We start from the raw sequence: 21,089 nt of genomic DNA, 5'->3' as shown, positions 1-21,089 counted from the left end.
CTAAACATGCCTTCTGTATGTTACGACTGTGGTGTCCTCACTGCCTGCTCATTGGTTATCTAAACATGCCTTCTGTATGTTACGACTGTGGTGTCCTCACTGCCTGCTCATTGGTTATCTAAACATGCCTTCTGTATGTTACGACTGTGGTGTCCTCACTGCCTGCTCATTGGTTATCTAAACATGCCTTCTGTATGTTACGACTGTGGTGTCCTCACTGCCTGCTCATTGGTTATCTAAACATGCCTTCTGTATGTTACGACTGTGGTGTCCTCACTGCCTGCTCATTGGTTATCTAAACATGCCTTCTGTATGTTACGACTGTGGTGTCCTCACTGCCTGCTCATTGGTTATCTAAACATGCCTTCTGTATGTTACGACTGTGGTGTCCTCACTGCCTGCTCATTGGTTATCTAAACATGCCTTCTGTATGTTACGACTGTGGTGTCCTCACTGCCTGCTCATTGATTATCTAAACATGCCTTCTGTATGTTACGACTGTGGTGTCCTCACTGCCTGCTCATTGGTCATCTAAACATGCCTTTTTCTACACAATTGCTGAACTCTTGTATTATTTAAATAACCGTTCATAGACATTTACAAATCATGATATCGAATACTTGATAAATGTACAACAAGCATCAATGTTTTCTGTGGCTCTGGTCAGTCCTATTGTAATAACAAATGCTAAACAGGTATGTGACAACATCAACTGTCATCTTTCTCTCTCAGCTCTCCTTGTCCACCACTCAGTCAGTACCATTGGTTTACATCTGACCACTGGTCTGTACCAGCTCATTTATTGGTATGATTTCCCAGTAAGTTGGTATCACACGATGAGCACATAGAGGGCATTTTAAAGTGGGTGTTCAATGTTCTCACTGCAGATTGGGCTTTGTGGAGTGGAGAAAACTTCCAATTTCTTCACAATAGTTTTATAGCCGCAAAATAGATTTCTGTCACAGAACAACAGTCATTCATAATGGATTTTTTTTAATTTAACCTTTATTTAACCTTTATTTTACTAGGCAAATCAGGAAGGAAACATGAAAAAAAGGAAACTTCTATGACGGTTTTGAAGTATAACCGGTAATGACAATACACGATGACATCACTGTCTACTGGGTGCTTGGTTGTTGAGAAATTAGTGTAAAAAATATCATGTATATTAAATGGTGGATATTATTACTATAAAATACAATTTGCAAAATAAACATAAGGGTACTCTCATATCAGACAAAAGTAAGAGAAAATTAACCAGACTGTAGTACTGGTAGAATAAATACACACTTCTCTGTAGGCTAAATACCAGGTTTTCCAGACGACTTGTCCACAACGGTGAAATGTTGTATGTGGATGTTCTAGAGCAGCCACTTCCCAGCTGAGAGGAGTTCATGAACCGAGACAACTCTATTGGTAAACACCTGTGTTCTCTCCGGACATTATTCACAGTCTATGGGTGTTTGTCTGAAACAGGCTGTACACAACTTGATTATGGCTCGTTAACATTAGGAGCAAATTCATTCAGACGAGAGTCTACTTCTATTTCAAGGCAACAATTTGAAAGTTGTAAAGTATTTGGTTGTTTCCAACACAAAGAACATGTCCTCCACACCACCGCTACCTCAACACGTGGCCTATAGGCAGGGATCGTCCACTAGATTCAGCCATTGGCTGATCTATTTTTGAGCGGATGGTCAGGGGGGGCGGAACATAATTAGAAATCATTTGTAGACTGGAAGAAGCCCAAACATATATATTATTTGACTAAAACAAAATCATTTCAAACCATGCTTTCATTTTCATACGATCACATATATCTCTCCACTAGGCGTAGGAAAACAGATTTCCTCAATTAAAATCACTTAGAGCTAATTTGCTCGTGTTTTTACACTTTCTTTGTGTCCTGCAAATTATTTCATTTTTTTGTTGTTGTTTAAACTATTATTATTTTTTGCTCAAACTTGGGGAGCCAAATAAAAATCACCCTCGGGCCAAATTCAGCTCACAGGCCACCAGTTGGGTAACCCTGGCCTATAGCATCAATTGATGCAAATTAATGTTGTTGTAGCAGTAAACGGTAAATAGACCATTTTTATGGGCAAACTGTTGAGGCACAACATCAACAGGCATAAACATGTGATATTAAATGTCTTCATATACAGCTCATATCAAGTCATGACAAATATTGCACTTGTAAGCATGGTGTAAATTCAATAGAATATTTGTCTTTTACCAGAAGGCTTACCTGGTTTTAACCTGTAGTGCCCGTGTAGATAGTTAGCCCTACGTGGCTGTCCACAGTTCAACAAGGAACTCTCTGACGAAGGGCAGCCTTGGACCAAACCACAGCTATGTGCTGTTTGCTCAGTCTGCCGTGAGCTAAAGAAAGAGGTGACTCTGCCAAACAGAGCATGTGGCATTTCTGTCATCAACTCCCTGTCTGAAGTCATCATGCCTGCCAGGCTTCCTATACCCAGCATACATTGTTTATCAGTACATTTTTACTAGCAACCTGTGGCTTGCATAACATCAACGAACAGGTGGCCACCAAGACCAAGGCAATTATTTCTTACCACCGTGTTAGATTTATCAACTCATTTACATTTAAATGAGTTTTCAAAATGTATTCACATTGGGTCTTTGCAAACCTCATAACTCTGTGAGTAAATGGCAGCCTTTTCATGATTTTGAATGTGTAGACTGATTTCTTTTGTTTGTTGGTTTATGTAAGTTCTACAACACCCTTTGTCCCCAGAGGAACATTTTGGCTACATAAGATGTGCAAGAGTCAAGAAAACACGCTGTATGTGCAAGCAGAGAGAAATGCATAAATGGAATGTTCTCCCACAATTCACTCAAGTGTCCAATGACTCAGTCTATAATTACAATAAATACTTACAATTGTATAAATAAAGAGGAAGGTTCACAACCCTCAAAAAGAAGAACCTGCTTCTATCTTATATAGGCCACATGAAGAGTCCTAGGAATGAACAGTGCCCCCAGAGTCACCCTTGATAATAAAGGTCATACATCTAACAATGCAGGGAAGGCACTGGTAAGGCACTTACCAATAACATCTGAACACCACTACACACCCACCCAGATTGATTAGAAATTCCAGACCCAAAACAGATTGATTACTAAATCACAGTTGACATGGAGAGAGCCGCCCTCACCTAAACTTCAAGTACTCTGGGTTGGAGTAGTTGACATGGAGAGAGCCGCCCTCACCTAAACTTCAAGTACTCTGGGTTGGAGTAGTTGACATGGAGAGAGCCGCCCTCACCTAAACTTCAAGTACTCTGGGTTGGAGTAGTTGACATGGAGAGAGCCGCCCTCACCTAAACTTCAAGTACTCTGGGTTGGAGTAGTTGACATGGAGAGAGCCGCCCTCACCTAAACTTCAAGTACTCTGGGTTGGAGTAGTTGACATGGAGAGAGCCGCCCTCACCTAAACTTCAAGTACTCTGGGTTGGAGTAGTTGACATGGAGAGAGCCGCCCTCACCTAAACTTCAAGTACTCTGGGTTGGAGTAGTTGACATGGAGAGAGCCGCCCTCACCTAAACTTCAAGTACTCTGGGTTGGAGTAGTTGACATGGAGAGAGCCGCCCTCACCTAAACTTCAAGTACTCTGGGTTGGAGTAGTTGACATGGAGAGAGCCGCCCTCACCTAAACTTCAAGTACTCTGGGTTGGAGTAGTTGACATGGAGAGAGCCGCCCTCACCTAAACTTCAAGTACTCTGGGTTGGAGTAGTTGACATGGAGAGAGCCGCCCTCACCTAAACTTCAAGTACTCTGGGTTGGAGTAGTTGACATGGAGAGAGCCGCCCTCACCTAAACTTCAAGTACCCTGGGTTGGAGTAGTTGACATGGAGAGAGCCGCCCTCACCTAAACTTCAAGTACTCTGGGTTGGAGTAGTTGAACAACAGGAAGTCCATGCGGTAAAGGTTGTACAGCTTCTTCTGGTAGAAGGGACTGATGTTGTGGAAGAACTGAGCCGCCATGTCCCCGTTGGTCCTGGTGCTCTTGCCTGAGGTGGGGAAGTGGACCTCCCCGTCAGCGCTGGCCAGCCGCAGCACAGAGCGGGAGTCCTGCTCCAGAGTCTCATACTTCCCCACCACGTCGTAGTGGATGAGGCAGGGGTGGCACAGTGAGTGGATCCGCTCCCAGTGCTCGTTGAAGGGCTCCTCTCTCTGTGTGCGGGGATCCACCAGGTACTGCACAAACTCCTTGAAGGAGACATCGTTGCCCTGCTCCAACGCCTCCGGCTCAGGGTGGGGCCGGTGTCGGCGGATGATCTTGGTGCCGTAGCGCTTGTGGAAGGCCGTGTTGTAGCTGCGGGTGAACTTGTTGCGGTAGGCCGACACCAGCCTCTCGAAGGGCTCCCGAACGAAGAGGAACTTCAGGTATCTGCGGAGGCGGTGGTTTATCTCGCCGGTGGAGTACTCTGACAGCGTGCGCAGGTTGCCTGCCACGTGGGCCTCATTGGCGGGGATGGCTAGGGGCTCGCGGTAGCGTCCGTCCCCTGTCATGACCATGAGGACCCGTTTCCAGTTTGTGCAGGCCACCTTGGGGACGTAGCAGTACAGCAGACTGTGCTTATCGTCTACTATGAGGTGGCGGAGGTCGTCTGGGGTCAACACCCGCCGCTTCCTGGTGTGGGTGAGACACGCCTCCTCCAGCAGCTCCCGCCGACCACGCAGAGATGCCTGCGCAGCAGACATGTCCAACTACAGACAGAGAGAAGGAGACAATACTCACATTTACAATTAAACACTTATTAGTGATGAAATATTCAATCTCTCCAAGTGATAATGTCTAGCCACATCCTCTGACTAAGACAATTGTGCCCAACAGTCAGGGTTTGAATCTATCTTGTCAGATGAGTCAGATTAACAGGAATTGGTCTGACATCAAGGCCAACCACTGTGTTTCCCAGTAGACAGGCTGCAAGAGTCAAAACAGTGTTTCACACTCTAATGAAGACACGGCTTGATCTGAACATTGAGGAAGCAATAAAGGGATTCAAATCAAATCAAGTCCAATTTTATTTGCCACATGTGCCGAATACATCAGGTGTAGGTGGATCTTACAGTTAAATGCTTACTTACAAGCCCTTAACCAGCAATGCAGTTGGTTAAGGGAAATAAAAGTAACACATAATTACAGAGCAGTAGTAAAATAACAATAGAGAGCCTGTTTACAGAGGTACCGCTACAGAGTCAATGTGTGGGGGCACCGGTTAGTCCAGGTCATTGAGGTAATATGTACAACGTAGGTAGAGTTATTAAAGTGACTATGCATAGATAATAACAGAGAGTAGCAGCAGTGTAGAAGGGGGTGGGGCAATGCAAATAGTCTGGGTAGCCATTTGATTAGCTGTTCAGGAGTCTTGTGGCTTGGGGGGGTAGAAGCTGTTAAGAAGCCTTTTGGACCTAGACTTGGGGCTCCGGTACAACTTGCCGTGCGGTAGCAGAGAGTCTATGACTAGAGTGGCTGGAGTCTTTGACCATTTTTAGGGCCTTCCTCTGACTTCCTCTAATTGGACATGGTGCTTTGTTTCTGACCCGCTCTGGTTGAGCCTGAAAAAAATGGATCAAGAGAGGCGGAGCCAGGAGGACTGGGTCAAAGAGGAGGAGAACAAAACTGAGAAGACGAGCTACATCAGCAGCACCAAACGACTATCATCAGTGTCATTGAGAAAGCATGATTACACAGACAACACACATGGAGAGAGAGAGAGAGAGGGAGAGAGAGAGAGACAGAGAGACAGAGACAGAGAGAGAGTTAGAGAGGGAGAGAGAGGGAAAGAGGGAGAGAGAGAGAGAGAGGGAGAGAGAAAGAGAGGGAGAGAGGGAGAGAGAGAGAGGGAGAGAGAGAGAGAGAGAGAGAGGGAGGGAGAGAGAGAGATAGGGAGAGAGAGAGATAGGGAGAGAGAGAGAGGGAGAGAGAGAGAGAGAGACAGAGAGAGAGAGAGAGAGAGAGAGAGAGAGAGAGAGAGAGAGGGAGAGAGGGAGAGAGGGAGAGAGAGAGGGAGAGAGACAGGGAGGGAGAGAGAGAGAGAGGGAGAGAGAGAGAGGGAGAGAGACAGAGAGAGAGAGAGAGAGAGAGAGAGAGAGAGAGAGAGAGAGCACGATGCAGACAAAGGGAGAGATCACTCAGCATTCACTGGATTCCTGAGATATTGGAGCTGGAAAAGAGAGCTTTGTCTTTCTGCAGAAGAGGGGGTAGTATTTTTTATAGTAACCACTAAGAACCTGAGTCCTAACTTCTAAGTCAAATCAAATGAGCTCAACTCAGCTTTGAAGTATTGCTTAAGCCATGACCTCTGAGGAAGGTAAAGGTATGTAGTGTGATGCTAAAGCCATGACCTCTGACCTCTGAGGAAGGTAAAGGTATGTAGTGTGATGCTAAAGCCATGACCTCTGACCTCTGAGGAAGGTAAAGGTATGTAGTGTGATGCTAAAGCCATGACCTCTGACCTCTGAGGAAGGTAAAGGTATGTAGTGTGATGCTAAAGCCATGACCTCTGACCTCTGAGGAAGGTAAAGGTATGTAGTGTGATGCTAAAGCCATGACCTCTGACCTCTGAGGAAGGTAAAGGTATGTAGTGTGATGCTAAAGCCATGACCTCTGACCTCTGAGGAAGGTAAAGGTATGTAGTGTGATGCTAAAGCCATGACCTCTGACCTCTGAGGAAGGTAAAGGTATGTAGTGTGATGCTAAAGCCATGACCTCTGACCTCTGAGGAAGGTAAAGGTATGTAGTGTGATGCTAAAGCCATGACTTCTGACCTCTGAGGAAGGTAAAGGTATGTAGTGTGATGCTAAAGCCATGACCTCTGACCTCTGAGGAAGGTAAAGGTATGTAGTGTGATGCTAAAGCCATGACCTCTGACCTCTGAGGAAGGTAAAGGAATGTAGTGTGATGCTAAAGCCATGACCTCTGACCTCTCAGGAAGGTAAAAGTATGTAGTGTGATGCTAAAGCCATGACCTCTGAGGAAGGTAAAGGTACGTAGTGTGATGCTAAAGCCATGACCTCTGAGGAAGGTAAAGGGATCTAGTGTGATGATAAAGCCATGACCTCTGACCTCTGAGGAAGGTAAAGGTATGTAGTGTGATGCTAAAGCCATGACCTCTGACCTCTGAGGAAGGTAAAGGGATCTAGTGTGATGATAAAGCCATGACCTCTGACCTCTGAGGAAGGTAAAGGGATCTAGTGTGATGCTAAAGCCATGACCTCTGAGGAAGGTAAAGGGATTTAGTGTGATGATAAAGCCATGACCTCTGACCTCTGAGGAAGGTAAAGGTATGTAGTGTGATGCTAAAGCCATGACCTCTGACCTCTGAGGAAGGTAAAGGTACGTAGTGTGATGCTAAAGCCATGACCTCTGACCTCTGAGGAAGGTAAAGGTATGTAGTGTGATGATAAAGCCATGACCTCTGACCTCTGAGGAAGGTAAAGGTATGTAGTGTGATGATAAAGCCATGACCTCTGACCTCTGACCTCTCAGGAAGGTAAAGGTACATAGTGTGATGCTAAAGCCATGACCTCTGAGGAAGGTAAAGGTATGTAGTGTGATGATAAAGCCATGACCTCTGACCTCTGAGGAAGGTAAAGGTATGTAGTGTGATGCTAAAGCCATGACCTCTGAGGAAGGTAAAGGGATCTAGTGTGATGATAAAGCCATGACCTCTGACCTCTGAGGAAGGTAAAGGTACGTAGTGTGATGCTAAAGCCATGACCTCTGAGGAAGGTAAAGGTACAGTGCCTTGCGAAAGTATTCGGCCCCCTTGAACTTTGCGACCTTTTGCCACATTTCATGCTTCAAACATAAAGATATAAAACTGTATTTTTTTGTGAAGAATCAACAACAAGTGGGACTCAATCATGAAGTGGAACGACATTTATTGGATATTTCAAACTTAAATATCCAATAAATGTCGTTCCACTTCATGATTGTGTCCCACTTGTTGTTGATTCTTCACAAAAAAAGAGAGTTTTATATCTTTATGTTTGAAGCCTGAAATGTGGCAAAAGGTCGCAAAGTTCAAGGGGGCCATATACTTTCGCAAGGCACTGTATGTAGTGTGATGTAACATTTCATGTAAAGCAGCAGTCATTCAGTTGAGAGACCAAAGGCGACCCAAAAACAATATTGTTTGAGAAATCAACCATGTGTAGAGCAGATTAAATTAGTCAAAGTGGCTCTCAAAGATCAATACTCTGTCAAATGACATTTCCTGTGTGTGACACATCTGGAAACACTAACTAACTAATCGCGGTTATATACTAATAGTACATAACCGCGAGTGTTCTCACACTCAAGACATGATCGAATGGGGCCATTTTAATTCCAGTCACCTGGTCTTCGTTGTAGAGGGTCTGTAGTGGACTTCTCCTCGTCTTCCCCGGGCCGATGCCCTTCCCCCCAAACTGCTCCACGGCTACAGAAACAAGGGCAGAGAGGGAGAAGAAGGGAAACAGATGAATCACCTAAAAAAGGGCAGTATTGGCTGTTTTCTGTAGTGTTCCGTGACGGTGCTCGGTGTTCATGGAACGTTGGCTCACTGTGGATTCCTTTGGATTTCAACAACTTATATGTTACTGGTTGAGCTGTTCTGAACAGTGTTTACCCTGCTCTATATAGAACGTATATGTTACTGGTTGAGCTGTTCTGAACAGCGTTTACCCTGCTCTATATAGAACTTATATGTTACTGGTTGAGCTGTTCTGAACAGCGTTTACCCTGCTCTATATAGAACTTATATGTTACTGGTTGAGCTGTTCTGAACAGCGTTTACCCTGCTCTATATAGAACGTATATGTTACTGGTTGAGCTGTTCTGAACAGCGTTTACCCTGCTCTATATAGAACTTATATGTTACTGGTTGAGCTGTTCTGAACAGTGTTTACCCTGCTCTATATAGAACTTATATGTTACTGGTTGAGCTGTTCTGAACAGCGTTTACCCTGCTCTATATAGAACTTATATGTTACTGGTTGAGCTGTTCTGAACAGTGTTTACCCTGCTCTATATAGAACTTATATGTTACTGGTTGAGCTGTTCTGAACAGTGTTTACCCTGCTCTATATAGAACTTATATGTTACTGGTTGAGCTGTTCTGAACAGCGTTTACCCTGCTCTATATAGAACTTATATGTTACTGGTTGAGCTGTTCTGAACAGTGATTACCCTGCTCTATATAGAACTTATATGTTACTGGTTGAGCTGTTCTGAACAGTGTTTACCCTGCTCTATATAGAACTGATATGTTACTGGTTGAGCTGTTCTGAACAGCGTTTACCCTGCTCTATATAGAACTTATATGTTACTGGTTGAGCTGTTCTGAACAGCGTTTACCCTGCTCTATATAGAACTTATATGTTACTGGTTGAGCTGTTCTGAACAGTGTTTACCCTGCTCTATATAGAACTTATATGTTACTGGTTGAGCTGTTCTGAACAGCGTTTACCCTGCTCTATATAGAACTTATATGTTACTGGTTGAGCTGTTCTGAACAGTGTTTACCCTGCTCTATATAGAACTTATATGTTACTGGTTGAGCTGTTCTGAACAGTGTTTACCCTGCTCTATATAGAACTTATATGTTACTGGTTGAGCTGTTCTGAACAGCGTTTACCCTGCTCTATATAGAACTTATATGTTACTGGTTGAGCTGTTCTGAACAGCGTTTACCCTGCTCTATATAGAACTTATATGTTACTGGTTGAGCTGTTCTGAACAGCGTTTACCCTGCTCTATATAGAACTTATATGTTACTGGTTGAGCTGTTCTGAACAGCGTTTACCCTGCTCTATATAGAACTTATATGTTACTGGTTGAGCTGTTCTGAACAGCGTTTACCCTGCTCTATATAGAACTTATATGTTACTGGTTGAGCTGTTCTGAACAGTGTTTACCCTGCTCTATATAGAACTTATATGTTACTGGTTGAGCTGTTCTGAACAGTGTTTACCCTGCTCTATATAGAACTTATATGTTACTGGTTGAGCTGTTCTGAACAGCGTTTACCCTGCTCTATATAGAACTTATATGTTACTGGTTGAGCTGTTCTGAACAGCGTTTACCCTGCTCTATATAGAACTTATATGTTACTGGTTGAGCTGTTCTGAACAGTGTTTACCCTGCTCTATATAGAACTTATATGTTACTGGTTGAGCTGTTCTGAACAGTGTTTACCCTGCTCTATATAGAACTTATATGTTACTGGTTGAGCTGTTCTGAACAGTGTTTACCCTGCTCTATATAGAACTTATATGTTACTGGTTGAGCTGTTCTGAACAGTGTTTACCCTGCTCTATATAGAACTTATATGTTACTGGTTGAGCTGTTCTGAACAGCGTTTACCCTGCTCTATATAGAACTTATATGTTACTGGTTGAGCTGTTCTGAACAGTGTTTACCCTGCTCTATATAGAACTTATATGTTACTGGTTGAGCTGTTCTGAACAGCGTTTACCCTGCTCTATATAGAAATTATATGTTACTGGTTGAGCTGTTCTGAACAGTGTTTACCCTGCTCTATATAGAACTTATATGTTACTGGTTGAGCTGTTCTGAACAGTGTTTACCCTGCTCTATATAGAACTTATATGTTACTGGTTGAGCTGTTCTGAACAGCGTTTACCCTGCTCTATATAGAACTTATATGTTACTGGTTGAGCTGTTCTGAACAGTGTTTACCCTGCTCTATATAGAACTTATATGTTACTGGTTGAGCTGTTCTGAACAGCGTTTACCCTGCTCTATATAGAACTTATATGTTACTGGTTGAGCTGTTCTGAACAGTGTTTATCCTGCTCTATATAGAACTTATATGTTACTGGTTGAGCTGTTCTGAACAGCGTTTACCCTGCTCTATATAGAACTTATATGTTACTGGTTGAGCTGTTCTGAACAGCGTTTACCCTGCTCTATATAGAACTTATATGTTACAGGTTGAGCTGTTCTGAACAGTGTTTACCCTGCTCTATATAGAACTTATATGTTACTGGTTGAGCTGTTCTGAACAGCGTTTACCCTGCTCTATATAGAACTTATATGTTACTGGTTGAGCTGTTCTGAACAGTGTTTATCCTGCTCTATATAGAACTTATATGTTACTGGTTGAGCTGTTCTGAACAGTGTTTACCCTGCTCTATATAGAACTTATATGTTACTGGTTGAGCTGTTCTGAACAGCGTTTACCCTGCTCTATATAGAACTTATATGTTACTGGTTGAGCTGTTCTGAACAGCGTTTACCCTGCTCTATATAGAACTTATATGTTACTGGTTGAGCTGTTCTGAACAGCGTTTACCCTGCTCTATATAGAACTTATATGTTACTGGTTGAGCTGTTCTGAACAGTGTTTACCCTGCTCTATATAGAACTTATATGTTACTGGTTGAGCTGTTCTGAACAGCGTTTACCCTGCTCTATATAGAACTTATATGTTACTGGTTGAGCTGTTCTGAACAGTGTTTACCCTGCTCTATATAGAACTTATATGTTACTGGTTGAGCTGTTCTGAACAGTGTTTACCCTGCTCTATATAGAACTGATATGTTACTGGTTGAGCTGTTCTGAACAGCGTTTACCCTGCTCTATATAGAACTTATATGTTACTGGTTGAGCTGTTCTGAACAGTGTTTACCCTGCTCTATATAGAACTTATATGTTACTGGTTGAGCTGTTCTGAACAGCGTTTACCCTGCTCTATATAGAACTTATATGTTACTGGTTGAGCTGTTCTGAACAGTGTTTACCCTGCTCTATATAGAACTTATATGTTACTGGTTGAGCTGTTCTGAACAGTGTTTACCCTGCTCTATATAGAACTTATATGTTACTGGTTGAGCTGTTCTGAACAGTGTTTACCCTGCTCTATATAGAACTTATATGTTACTGGTTGAGCTGTTCTGGACAGTGTTTACCCTGCTCTATATAGAACTTATATGTTACTGGTTGAGCTGTTCTGAACAGTGTTTACCCTGCTCTATATAGAACTTATATGTTACTGGTTGAGCTGTTCTGAACAGCGTTTACCCTGCTCTATATAGAACTTATATGTTACTGGTTGAGCTGTTCTGAACAGTGTTTACCCTGCTCTATATAGAACTTATATGTTACTGGTTGAGCTGTTCTGAACAGTGTTTACCCTGCTCTATATAGAACTTATATGTTACTGGTTGAGCTGTTCTGAACAGCGTTTACCCTGCTCTATATAGAACTTATATGTTACTGGTTGAGCTGTTCTGAACAGCGTTTACCCTGCTCTATATAGAACTTATATGTTACTGGTTGAGCTGTTCTGAACAGCGTTTACCCTGCTCTATATAGAACTTATATGTTACTGGTTGAGCTGTTCTGAACAGCGTTTACCCTGCTCTATATAGAACTTATATGTTACTGGTTGAGCTGTTCTGAACAGCGTTTACCCTGCTCTATATAGAACTTATATGTTACTGGTTGAGCTGTTCTGAACAGCGTTTACCCTGCTCTATATAGAACTTATATGTTACTGGTTGAGCTGTTCTGAACAGCGTTTACCCTGCTCTATATAGAACTTATATGTTACTGGTTGAGCTGTTCTGAACAGTGTTTACCCTGCTCTATATATAACTTATATGTTACTGGTTGAGCTGTTCTGAACAGCGTTTACCCTGCTCTATATAGAACTTATATGTTACTGGTTGAGCTGTTCTGAACAGTGTTTACCCTGCTCTATATAGAACTTATATGTTACTGGTTGAGCTGTTCTGAACAGCGTTTACCCTGCTCTATATAGAACTTATATGTTACTGGTTGAGCTGTTCTGAACAGTGTTTACCCTGCTCTATATAGAACTTATATGTTACTGGTTGAGCTGTTCTGAACAGTGTTTACCCTGCTCTATATAGAACTTATATGTTACTGGTTGAGCTGTTCTGAACAGTGTTTACCCTGCTCTATATAGAACTTATATGTTACTGGTTGAGCTGTTCTGAACAGTGTTTACCCTGCTCTATATAGAACTTATATGTTACTGGTTGAGCTGTTCTGAACAGCGTTTACCCTGCTCTATATAGAACTTATATGTTACTGGTTGAGCTGTTCTGAACAGCGTTTACCCTGCTCTATATAGAACTTATATGTTACTGGTTGAGCTGTTCTGAACAGCGTTTACCCTGCTCTATATAGAACTTATATGTTACTGGTTGAGCTGTTCTGAACAGCGTTTACCCTGCTCTATATAGAACTTATATGTTACTGGTTGAGCTGTTCTGAACAGTGTTTACCCTGCTCTATATAGAACTTATATGTTACTGGTTGAGCTGTTCTGAACAGCGTTTACCCTGCTCTATATAGAACTTATATGTTACTGGTTGAGCTGTTCTGAACAGCGTTTACCCTGCTCTATATAGAACTTATATGTTACTGGTTGAGCTGTTCTGAACAGCGTTTACCCTGCTCTATATAGAACTTATATGTTACTGGTTGAGCTGTTCTGAACAGTGTTTACCCTGCTCTATATAGAACTTATATGTTACTGGTTGAGCTGTTCTGAACAGCGTTTACCCTGCTCTATATAGAACTTATATGTTACTGGTTGAGCTGTTCTGAACAGTGTTTACCCTGCTCTATATAGAACTTATATGTTACTGGTTGAGCTGTTCTGAACAGTGTTTACCCTGCTCTATATAGAACTGATATGTTACTGGTTGAGCTGTTCTGAACAGCGTTTACCCTGCTCTATATAGAACTTATATGTTACTGGTTGAGCTGTTCTGAACAGCGTTTACCCTGCTCTATATAGAACTTATATGTTACTGGTTGAGCTGTTCTGAACAGCGTTTACCCTGCTCTATATAGAACTTATATGTTACTGGTTGAGCTGTTCTGAACAGTGTTTACCCTGCTCTATATAGAACTTATATGTTACTGGTTGAGCTGTTCTGAACAGCGTTTACCCTGCTCTATATAGAACTTATATGTTACTGGTTGAGCTGTTCTGAACAGCGTTTACCCTGCTCTATATAGAACTTATATGTTACTGGTTGAGCTGTTCTGAACAGTGTTTACCCTGCTCTATATAGAACTTATATGTTACTGGTTGAGCTGTTCTGAACAGCGTTTACCCTGCTCTATATAGAACTTATATGTTACTGGTTGAGCTGTTCTGAACAGCGTTTACCCTGCTCTATATAGAACTTATATGTTACTGGTTGAGCTGTTCTGAACAGCGTTTACCCTGCTCTATATAGAACTTATATGTTACTGGTTGAGCTGTTCTGAACAGTGTTTACCCTGCTCTATATAGAACTTATATGTTACTGGTTGAGCTGTTCTGAACAGCGTTTACCCTGCTCTATATAGAACTTATATGTTACTGGTTGAGCTGTTCTGAACAGCGTTTACCCTGCTCTATATAGAACTTATATGTTACTGGTTGAGCTGTTCTGAACAGCGTTTACCCTGCTCTATATAGAACTTATATGTTACTGGTTGAGCTGTTCTGAACAGTGTTTACCCTGCTCTATATAGAACTTATATGTTACTGGTTGAGCTGTTCTGAACAGCGTTTACCCTGCTCTATATAGAACTTATATGTTACTGGTTGAGCTGTTCTGAACAGTGTTTACCCTGCTCTATATAGAACTTATATGTTACTGGTTGAGCTGTTCTGAACAGTGTTTACCCTGCTCTATATAGAACTGATATGTTACTGGTTGAGCTGTTCTGAACAGCGTTTACCCTGCTCTATATAGAACTTATATGTTACTGGTTGAGCTGTTCTGAACAGCGTTTACCCTGCTCTATATAGAACTTATATGTTACTGGTTGAGCTGTTCTGAACAGCGTTTACCCTGCTCTATATAGAACTTATATGTTACTGGTTGAGCTGTTCTGAACAGTGTTTACCCTGCTCTATATAGAACTTATATGTTACTGGTTGAGCTGTTCTGAACAGCGTTTACCCTGCTCTATATAGAACTTATATGTTACTGGTTGAGCTGTTCTGAACAGCGTTTACCCTGCTCTATATAGAACTTATATGTTACTGGTTGAGCTGTTCTGAACAGCGTTTACCCTGCTCTATATACAGTGCTGCTGTAGCCCATCTAGTTCTCATGTCAGTCTGTTTTGCCGTATGGTGCACGATCTCACATGAGTAACACATCTGTGCAGGGATACTAGCATTTTGGGTGAATTATTATACTGTAGAGGCCCAAAGGTTTGGGTAACCCTGCATGAGACAACCTTCCTGCATCCATCATGATGTGATGATGATCACCCATAAAATGCCTTCCCTTTTCCCCTAGATTTACATTTTCTATAGGAACATCCTGTTCCTTTCAAGAATCCCAGTCCTCCCCTCCCACCCCTAGCCATAGCGCCTCAGGGCTGGAGACATGTCAGTGGTGGGGCCCTCCTCACTAGTGAGAGGAAACTGATTGGATTTGCACATGTGCCAGTAGAATGCCGAGGATTGCTTTACATCTCACAGGGGAGAGAGAGAGAGAGAGAGAGAGAGAGAGAGAGAGAGAGAGAGAGAGAGAGAGAGAGAGAGAGCACGATGCAGACATAAAGGGAGAGATCACTCAGCATTCACTGAGTGACAGAGAGACAGAGAGAAAGAGAGAGACAGAGACAGAGAGAGACAGAGACAGAGAGAGAGAGAGAGAGAGAGACAGAGACAGAGAGACAGTGACAGAGAGACAGTGACAGAGAGAGACAGAGTGACGGAGACAGTGACAGAGAGAGAGAGACAGAGAGAGACAGAGACAGTGAGAGACAGTGAGAGAGAGAGAGAGAGTGACAGAGAGACAGTGACAGAGAGAGAGACAGAGTGACAGACAGTGACAGAGACAGAGTGACATAGACAGTGAGAGAGAGAGAGAGAGAGAGAGAGAGAGAGAGAGACAGCGAGGCAGAGTGACAGAGACAGTGAGAGAGATAGAGAGAGATAGAGAGAGAGACAGAGAGAGAGAGGGAGAGAGAGAGGACACAAAAGGAGAAGAGGACCAGGTGGGGGGAGGAAAATGGGAAGGTCTTCTAGCCGACAACCACTACAACTCCTACCTCAGGTGTACATATACACCCTCAGTAAACTGCTGGGAAAGTGGGTCAAGAAGACTGAAGCTGAGGCACTCTCAACACAACAAACAAGGTGGTGCAATAGCAAATAACCAACAGCATGAATAAACATTACAATTACGTGTTATGTATTAGTTTATCCTAATTCAGTTCATGAATCAGCTTGTTAAAGCAGTCTCACTAAGTATTTTAGTGCAACAAAAAAGCCTTCCCCCTTCGACATCTCTGTCAGCTCATCTGCTCTACATATCTGTGACAATGACTGTGACTTCCGCTTTGGAGGAATTGCACTGTGCACAGAGAGGGGGAAGTTTCAGTATTACAAAACAACGTCAAGATTCCAAATGAACCCCTTGTCTATGCACTGGCCAAAGATAAATACACACCAGTACATCACTGGGGCCAAGCTTCCTGCCATCCAGGACCTATATACTAGGCTGTGTCAAAGGACAGGCCCCAAAACTCCAGTCACCCAAGTCACAGACTGTTCTCTCTGCTACCGCACGGCAAGTGGTACCGGAGCGCCAAGTCTAGGACCAAAAAGCTCCTTAACAGCTTCTTCCTCCAAGCTATAAGACTGCTGAACAACTAATCAAATGCTTGCCCCTGTCACCCCGCACATTGACTCGGTACCGGTACCCCCGTATAGCCTCTTTATTGTTATTTTATTGTGATACTTTTTATTTTTTACTTTAATTTATTTAGTAAATATTTTCTTAACGCTATTTCTTGAACTACATTGTTGGTTAAGGGCTTGTAAGTAAGCATTTTACATTAAGGTACCTGTTGTATTCGGCGCATGTGACAAATATTATTTTATTTGAAATCAGAAGAGTTCTGTTTTTGAAAAAAAGAACCATCTTTTAGCATCTCCTCTCATTATGGAGAAGAGATCACAGGATCCACATTTCATTATTCACTGTAATGTTAGTGACCATATCTGTATAGCATGCCCCCCAGGTACTCAATAAGCAGGATAGAAATGGAATAAAAACAGTGAGCGAGAACACAAACCCAGCAGGTGTGGGCATGGCTGACTCAGCTCTGTGCCCGCGTGGGAATGGGGTTTGGGACAAACACCAAACGTTAGGAACACCTTCCTAACACTAAGTTCCACCAGTGGTGTGCCTGCCACCTACCTCCATACCCCGTTCAAAGGCACTTCAAGTCTTTTGTCTTGCCCATTCACCCTCTGAATGGCACACACACACAATCCATGTCTCAACTGTCTCAAGGATTCAAAATCCTTCTTTAACCTGTCTCCTGCTCTACATTTTTAATTTTTTTTTTTACATTTAACCTTTATTTAACTTGGCAAGTCAGTTAAGAACAAATTCTTATTTACAATGACGGCCTACTCGGGCCAAAACCAGAAGACGCTGGGCCAATTGTGCACCGCCCTATGGGACTCCCAATCACGGCCGGTTGTGATACAGCCTGGAATCAAGATGCATTGAGATGCAGTGCCTTAGACCGCTGCCCCACTCGGGTGCATACACTGACTGAAGTGGATTTAACAAGTGACATCAATAAGGGATGTTGGTCCATGTCGTGGAAAGAGCAGGTGTTCTTAATGTTTTGTCCACTCAGGGTACAGTATGCCAACCTTGTTTGTTTACTTGACAAGACCCACATGATGCCACAGTGTGTGCGTGTGTGTGTGTGTGTGTGTGTGTTAGTGAAAGTTTAAATCCCTCATTCTTAGCAGATGTCTGGTGGCAGCGTTTGATGAATAAAATAATTAGAAACGATATCTGATAGTGAAGTATTTAAGGTTTAGAACAAGACCAAAATGCCAAAGAGTTGAGAAAGTCTGCTCAGCATGTGGTACTGGGCTCATGCCACTCCACCTAAAATGACGTCTGGACTTCAGCCGAAGACCGTCAGGAGGGAGTATAGACAAACCAAATACATCTGAAGGAGGTTCCGTATGAAAAGTTCCCTCAATGTAACAGTATTTTCACCTGTCACATTGTGAATACATCTGCCCACTATAGGAAAATACACACTTCTGTTAAATTCTCAACTTTCATAATAACTCTAGTGTAAGCAATGACTAATTAATGTGCTCCCCTGGGTCCTGTGCTTCCCTGGGTGTTGGCGGTTCAGCAAAATGCACAATGGGGTCAGAACAATAAGCTCTATTTCTCTTCCTGTCTACTAACACAATGGGACTCTACTGTGTGTGTGTGTGTGTGTGTGTGTGTGTGTGTGTGTGTGTGTGTGTGTGCTGAACGAGGGCATGTGTGTGTTTTACGAGAGGGTTAGTGTGTTCTCAGTGGATGTACCTCATCCAGTCCATATGGGTTTCATGTTAATGCCATCAGCGTTGAAATAAATACTGGCTATGCAAGTCAGCCACAAATAAGGAAATGTGTATGGTTTTAGAAGTTAACCCTTCCGACTTCCTCATATGTTTTGGTTTTAGAAGTTAACCCTTCCGACTTCCTCATATGTTTTACTCATATCACACAGAGTATCTTCGTGTAACTTCTCTGACAACATGAGGGTTTGGGAGGAAAGGAAGGACTGTCACAGACTATATGTTGTCTACAGTATGTGGTCAGAGAAAGAGCAAAGCCCTGACAAGGGCCTCTTCTCTGACGAGAGGCCTGCTATTGGCTGTCACATTTGGCAGGGCTAAAATAGATCTACATTACAGAATAACTAACAATTAGACAAGCCCGGACAGTGCTGTGCCTCTGGCATTGAACCGTACATGTGTAGGAGCCCTGCCGTAAAGCAGATAAACAAGCCCAGACAGTGCAGGTATTAAGAGGAGACGGTTGGAGAGGAAGGATGATTCTGTTCTGATTGTATTCTGTTTAAACTTTTAATGTTTAAACAGAAAGACTCTTATGACATAATGTAATAGCATAGTAGTGTCCCTTCCTCGGTCGCACTTAGTCTTGGAGGCTCTGTAAAATTAAGTATCTGGACTTATTACATCGTTGCTTTCCCATTTCTATGGTAAAACAACAGCATACACACTGTGACATACAAATGTATAGTTAATTTTGAATTATCTCTCTATTAAAACGTAAGACATAACCCAGGAAGGAGGTCAGGTTAGGTTGACCACTCTTTTCACTTCTCTCCTATTTTTAATGTCCCTCGGTATCACTCCACTATGGGTAAATGCTTCCTGTTCCTCTGTCTCTGCCCAGTGGAGAACATGAGAGCTGAGACTGGTCCAAAAGGAACAGGAATGCAGCAGGGTCTCTCAGAGGGGGCTATCACAACATTCCACGGTTCACACTCACAGTGGTCTTATTCATGCCCTGCCATTTACTCCTTTCATTGTGTCCCAGCTCAACACACATGCTAATTTAGAAACCACACCATTATTCAGAGGGGGACACTGTGCAACAGGCAGGGTAGAGATTTGCATCACTTCGGGGTCTTCTTTGGTAGCATCGTGGCACAAACCTACAGCTCGTTTCAGTTAGACATGATGTTTGTGATCTAGACAACTAGGCTAATGAACAACAGCTAACAACGTGTTATACCTAATACCCCAAAACGTCCCTCTACAGGTGCATAGGGACACCATCCCATGGCGGATGTAAGATGATGGTCGACAGTCCACACTTACCTGGCCTTGTGATGTTCTGAAAGTACAATATGACCATGAAAAGTGACCCAACGCATGTCGCCAGGAAAATTCGTCCAACTTTGGGTTTTGTCATCCTGATTCCCCGAGCTGGCAGAGTAGAGCAGAACCCTCTCCCCGAGGTGTCTCATGCGAGGCAGCTCGTCTGATGCGACTTAACGATAGAAGGGAAAGAATGGGCCTTCATGTGGAAAAACTTGGCAGTGATACCGTTATATCAGTCTATTTCTCAATTATTCTATTCGACGAAAAAATGAATAGCCGCGAAAATATATGAACGCGCGAAAGTCGGTTGCCTTTGTAGGAGTTCAGATCAATTATATATTTCAATCATATTTTACGTTCCGCTGAAATTTCTCATCGTCTACAAGTCCGGAGAGAGCCAGATTGTTTCGGAGTTCTCTGATAATCCCCATCGTTCAACAGTTTTCGTTTCGTAAATTTTTTCAACCCAGTCAAACTTCCCGAAACATGGTCGGCGGCTCTGGGGCTATGACGTCACACCCACCCCTAGTACTTTCTTGCGGTGACCGTTACCCATCTGAAGGTTGTCACTAGTTACTACAGCCACAAAGTCAAATTGTATAATAGGTGGGGTTTAGCCATGATGAAGACTTTGTGGCTGTGGTAACTAGTGACGACCCCAATCTTCCCTGTGACAAATGAATCCAATAATATAGGTCAGGGTTCCCCAACTGGTGGCCCGCGGGCCCCCGAGTTATTTGAGAAGAAGAAAAGTATATATATATACACACTACCATTCAGAAGTTTGGGGTCACTTAGAAATGTCCTTGTTTTTGAAAGAAAAGCACATCTAATTGATCATTAGAAAACCCTTTTGCAATTATGCTAGCACAGCTGAAAACTGTTGTACTGATTAAAGAAACAATAAAACTGTCCTTCTTTAGACTAGTTGAGTATCTGTGGCATTAGCATTTGTGGGTTCAATTACAGGATCAAAATGGCCAGAAACAAAGAACTTTCTTCTGAAACTCGTCAGTCTATTCTTGTTCTGAGAAATGAAGGCTATTCCATGCGAGAAATGCGAGAAATTGCGCTGTGCACTACTCCATTCACAGAATAGCGCAAACTAGCTCTAACCAGAATAGAAAGAGGAGTGGGAGGCCCCGGTGCACAACTGAGCAAGAGGACAAGTACATTAGAGTGTCTAGATTGAGAAACAGATGCCTCACAAGTTCTCAACTGACAGCTTCATTAAATAGTACCTGTAAAACACCAGTCTCAACATCAACAGTGAAGAGGCCAATCGGGGATGCGGGCCTTCTACCCCACTCTACCCAATGTATTTGGACAGTACAGAATGTCACCTTTTATTTGAGGATATTTTCATACATATCTGTTTTACCATTTAGAAATTAAAGCA

The 21,089-nt window shown here is 42.8% G+C and overlaps 1 protein-coding gene across 1 annotated transcript; it reads right to left on the bottom strand.

Annotated features, from left to right (window-relative positions):
* Positions 1-989: 989 nt before the first annotated feature.
* Positions 990-20,243, bottom strand: LOC110532746 (carbohydrate sulfotransferase 11). Its single transcript, XM_021616867.2, has 3 exons — positions 19,688-20,243; positions 8,373-8,455; positions 990-4,736 (listed from the first exon to the last, which is right to left on the bottom strand). Exons 1-3 carry the CDS (start codon positions 19,779-19,781, stop codon positions 3,891-3,893), a joined length of 1,023 nt encoding a protein of 340 aa, XP_021472542.2. The 5' UTR covers positions 19,782-20,243; the 3' UTR covers positions 990-3,890.
* Positions 20,244-21,089: the final 846 nt, after the last annotated feature.

This window comes from Oncorhynchus mykiss, chromosome 9 (genome assembly GCF_013265735.2).
Source record: "Oncorhynchus mykiss isolate Arlee chromosome 9, USDA_OmykA_1.1, whole genome shotgun sequence".
NCBI classification, from domain to species: Eukaryota; Metazoa; Chordata; class Actinopteri; order Salmoniformes; family Salmonidae; genus Oncorhynchus; species Oncorhynchus mykiss.
Note: the sequence above shows the minus strand (reverse complement) of the source record. Positions and strands in the feature narration are given on the sequence as shown.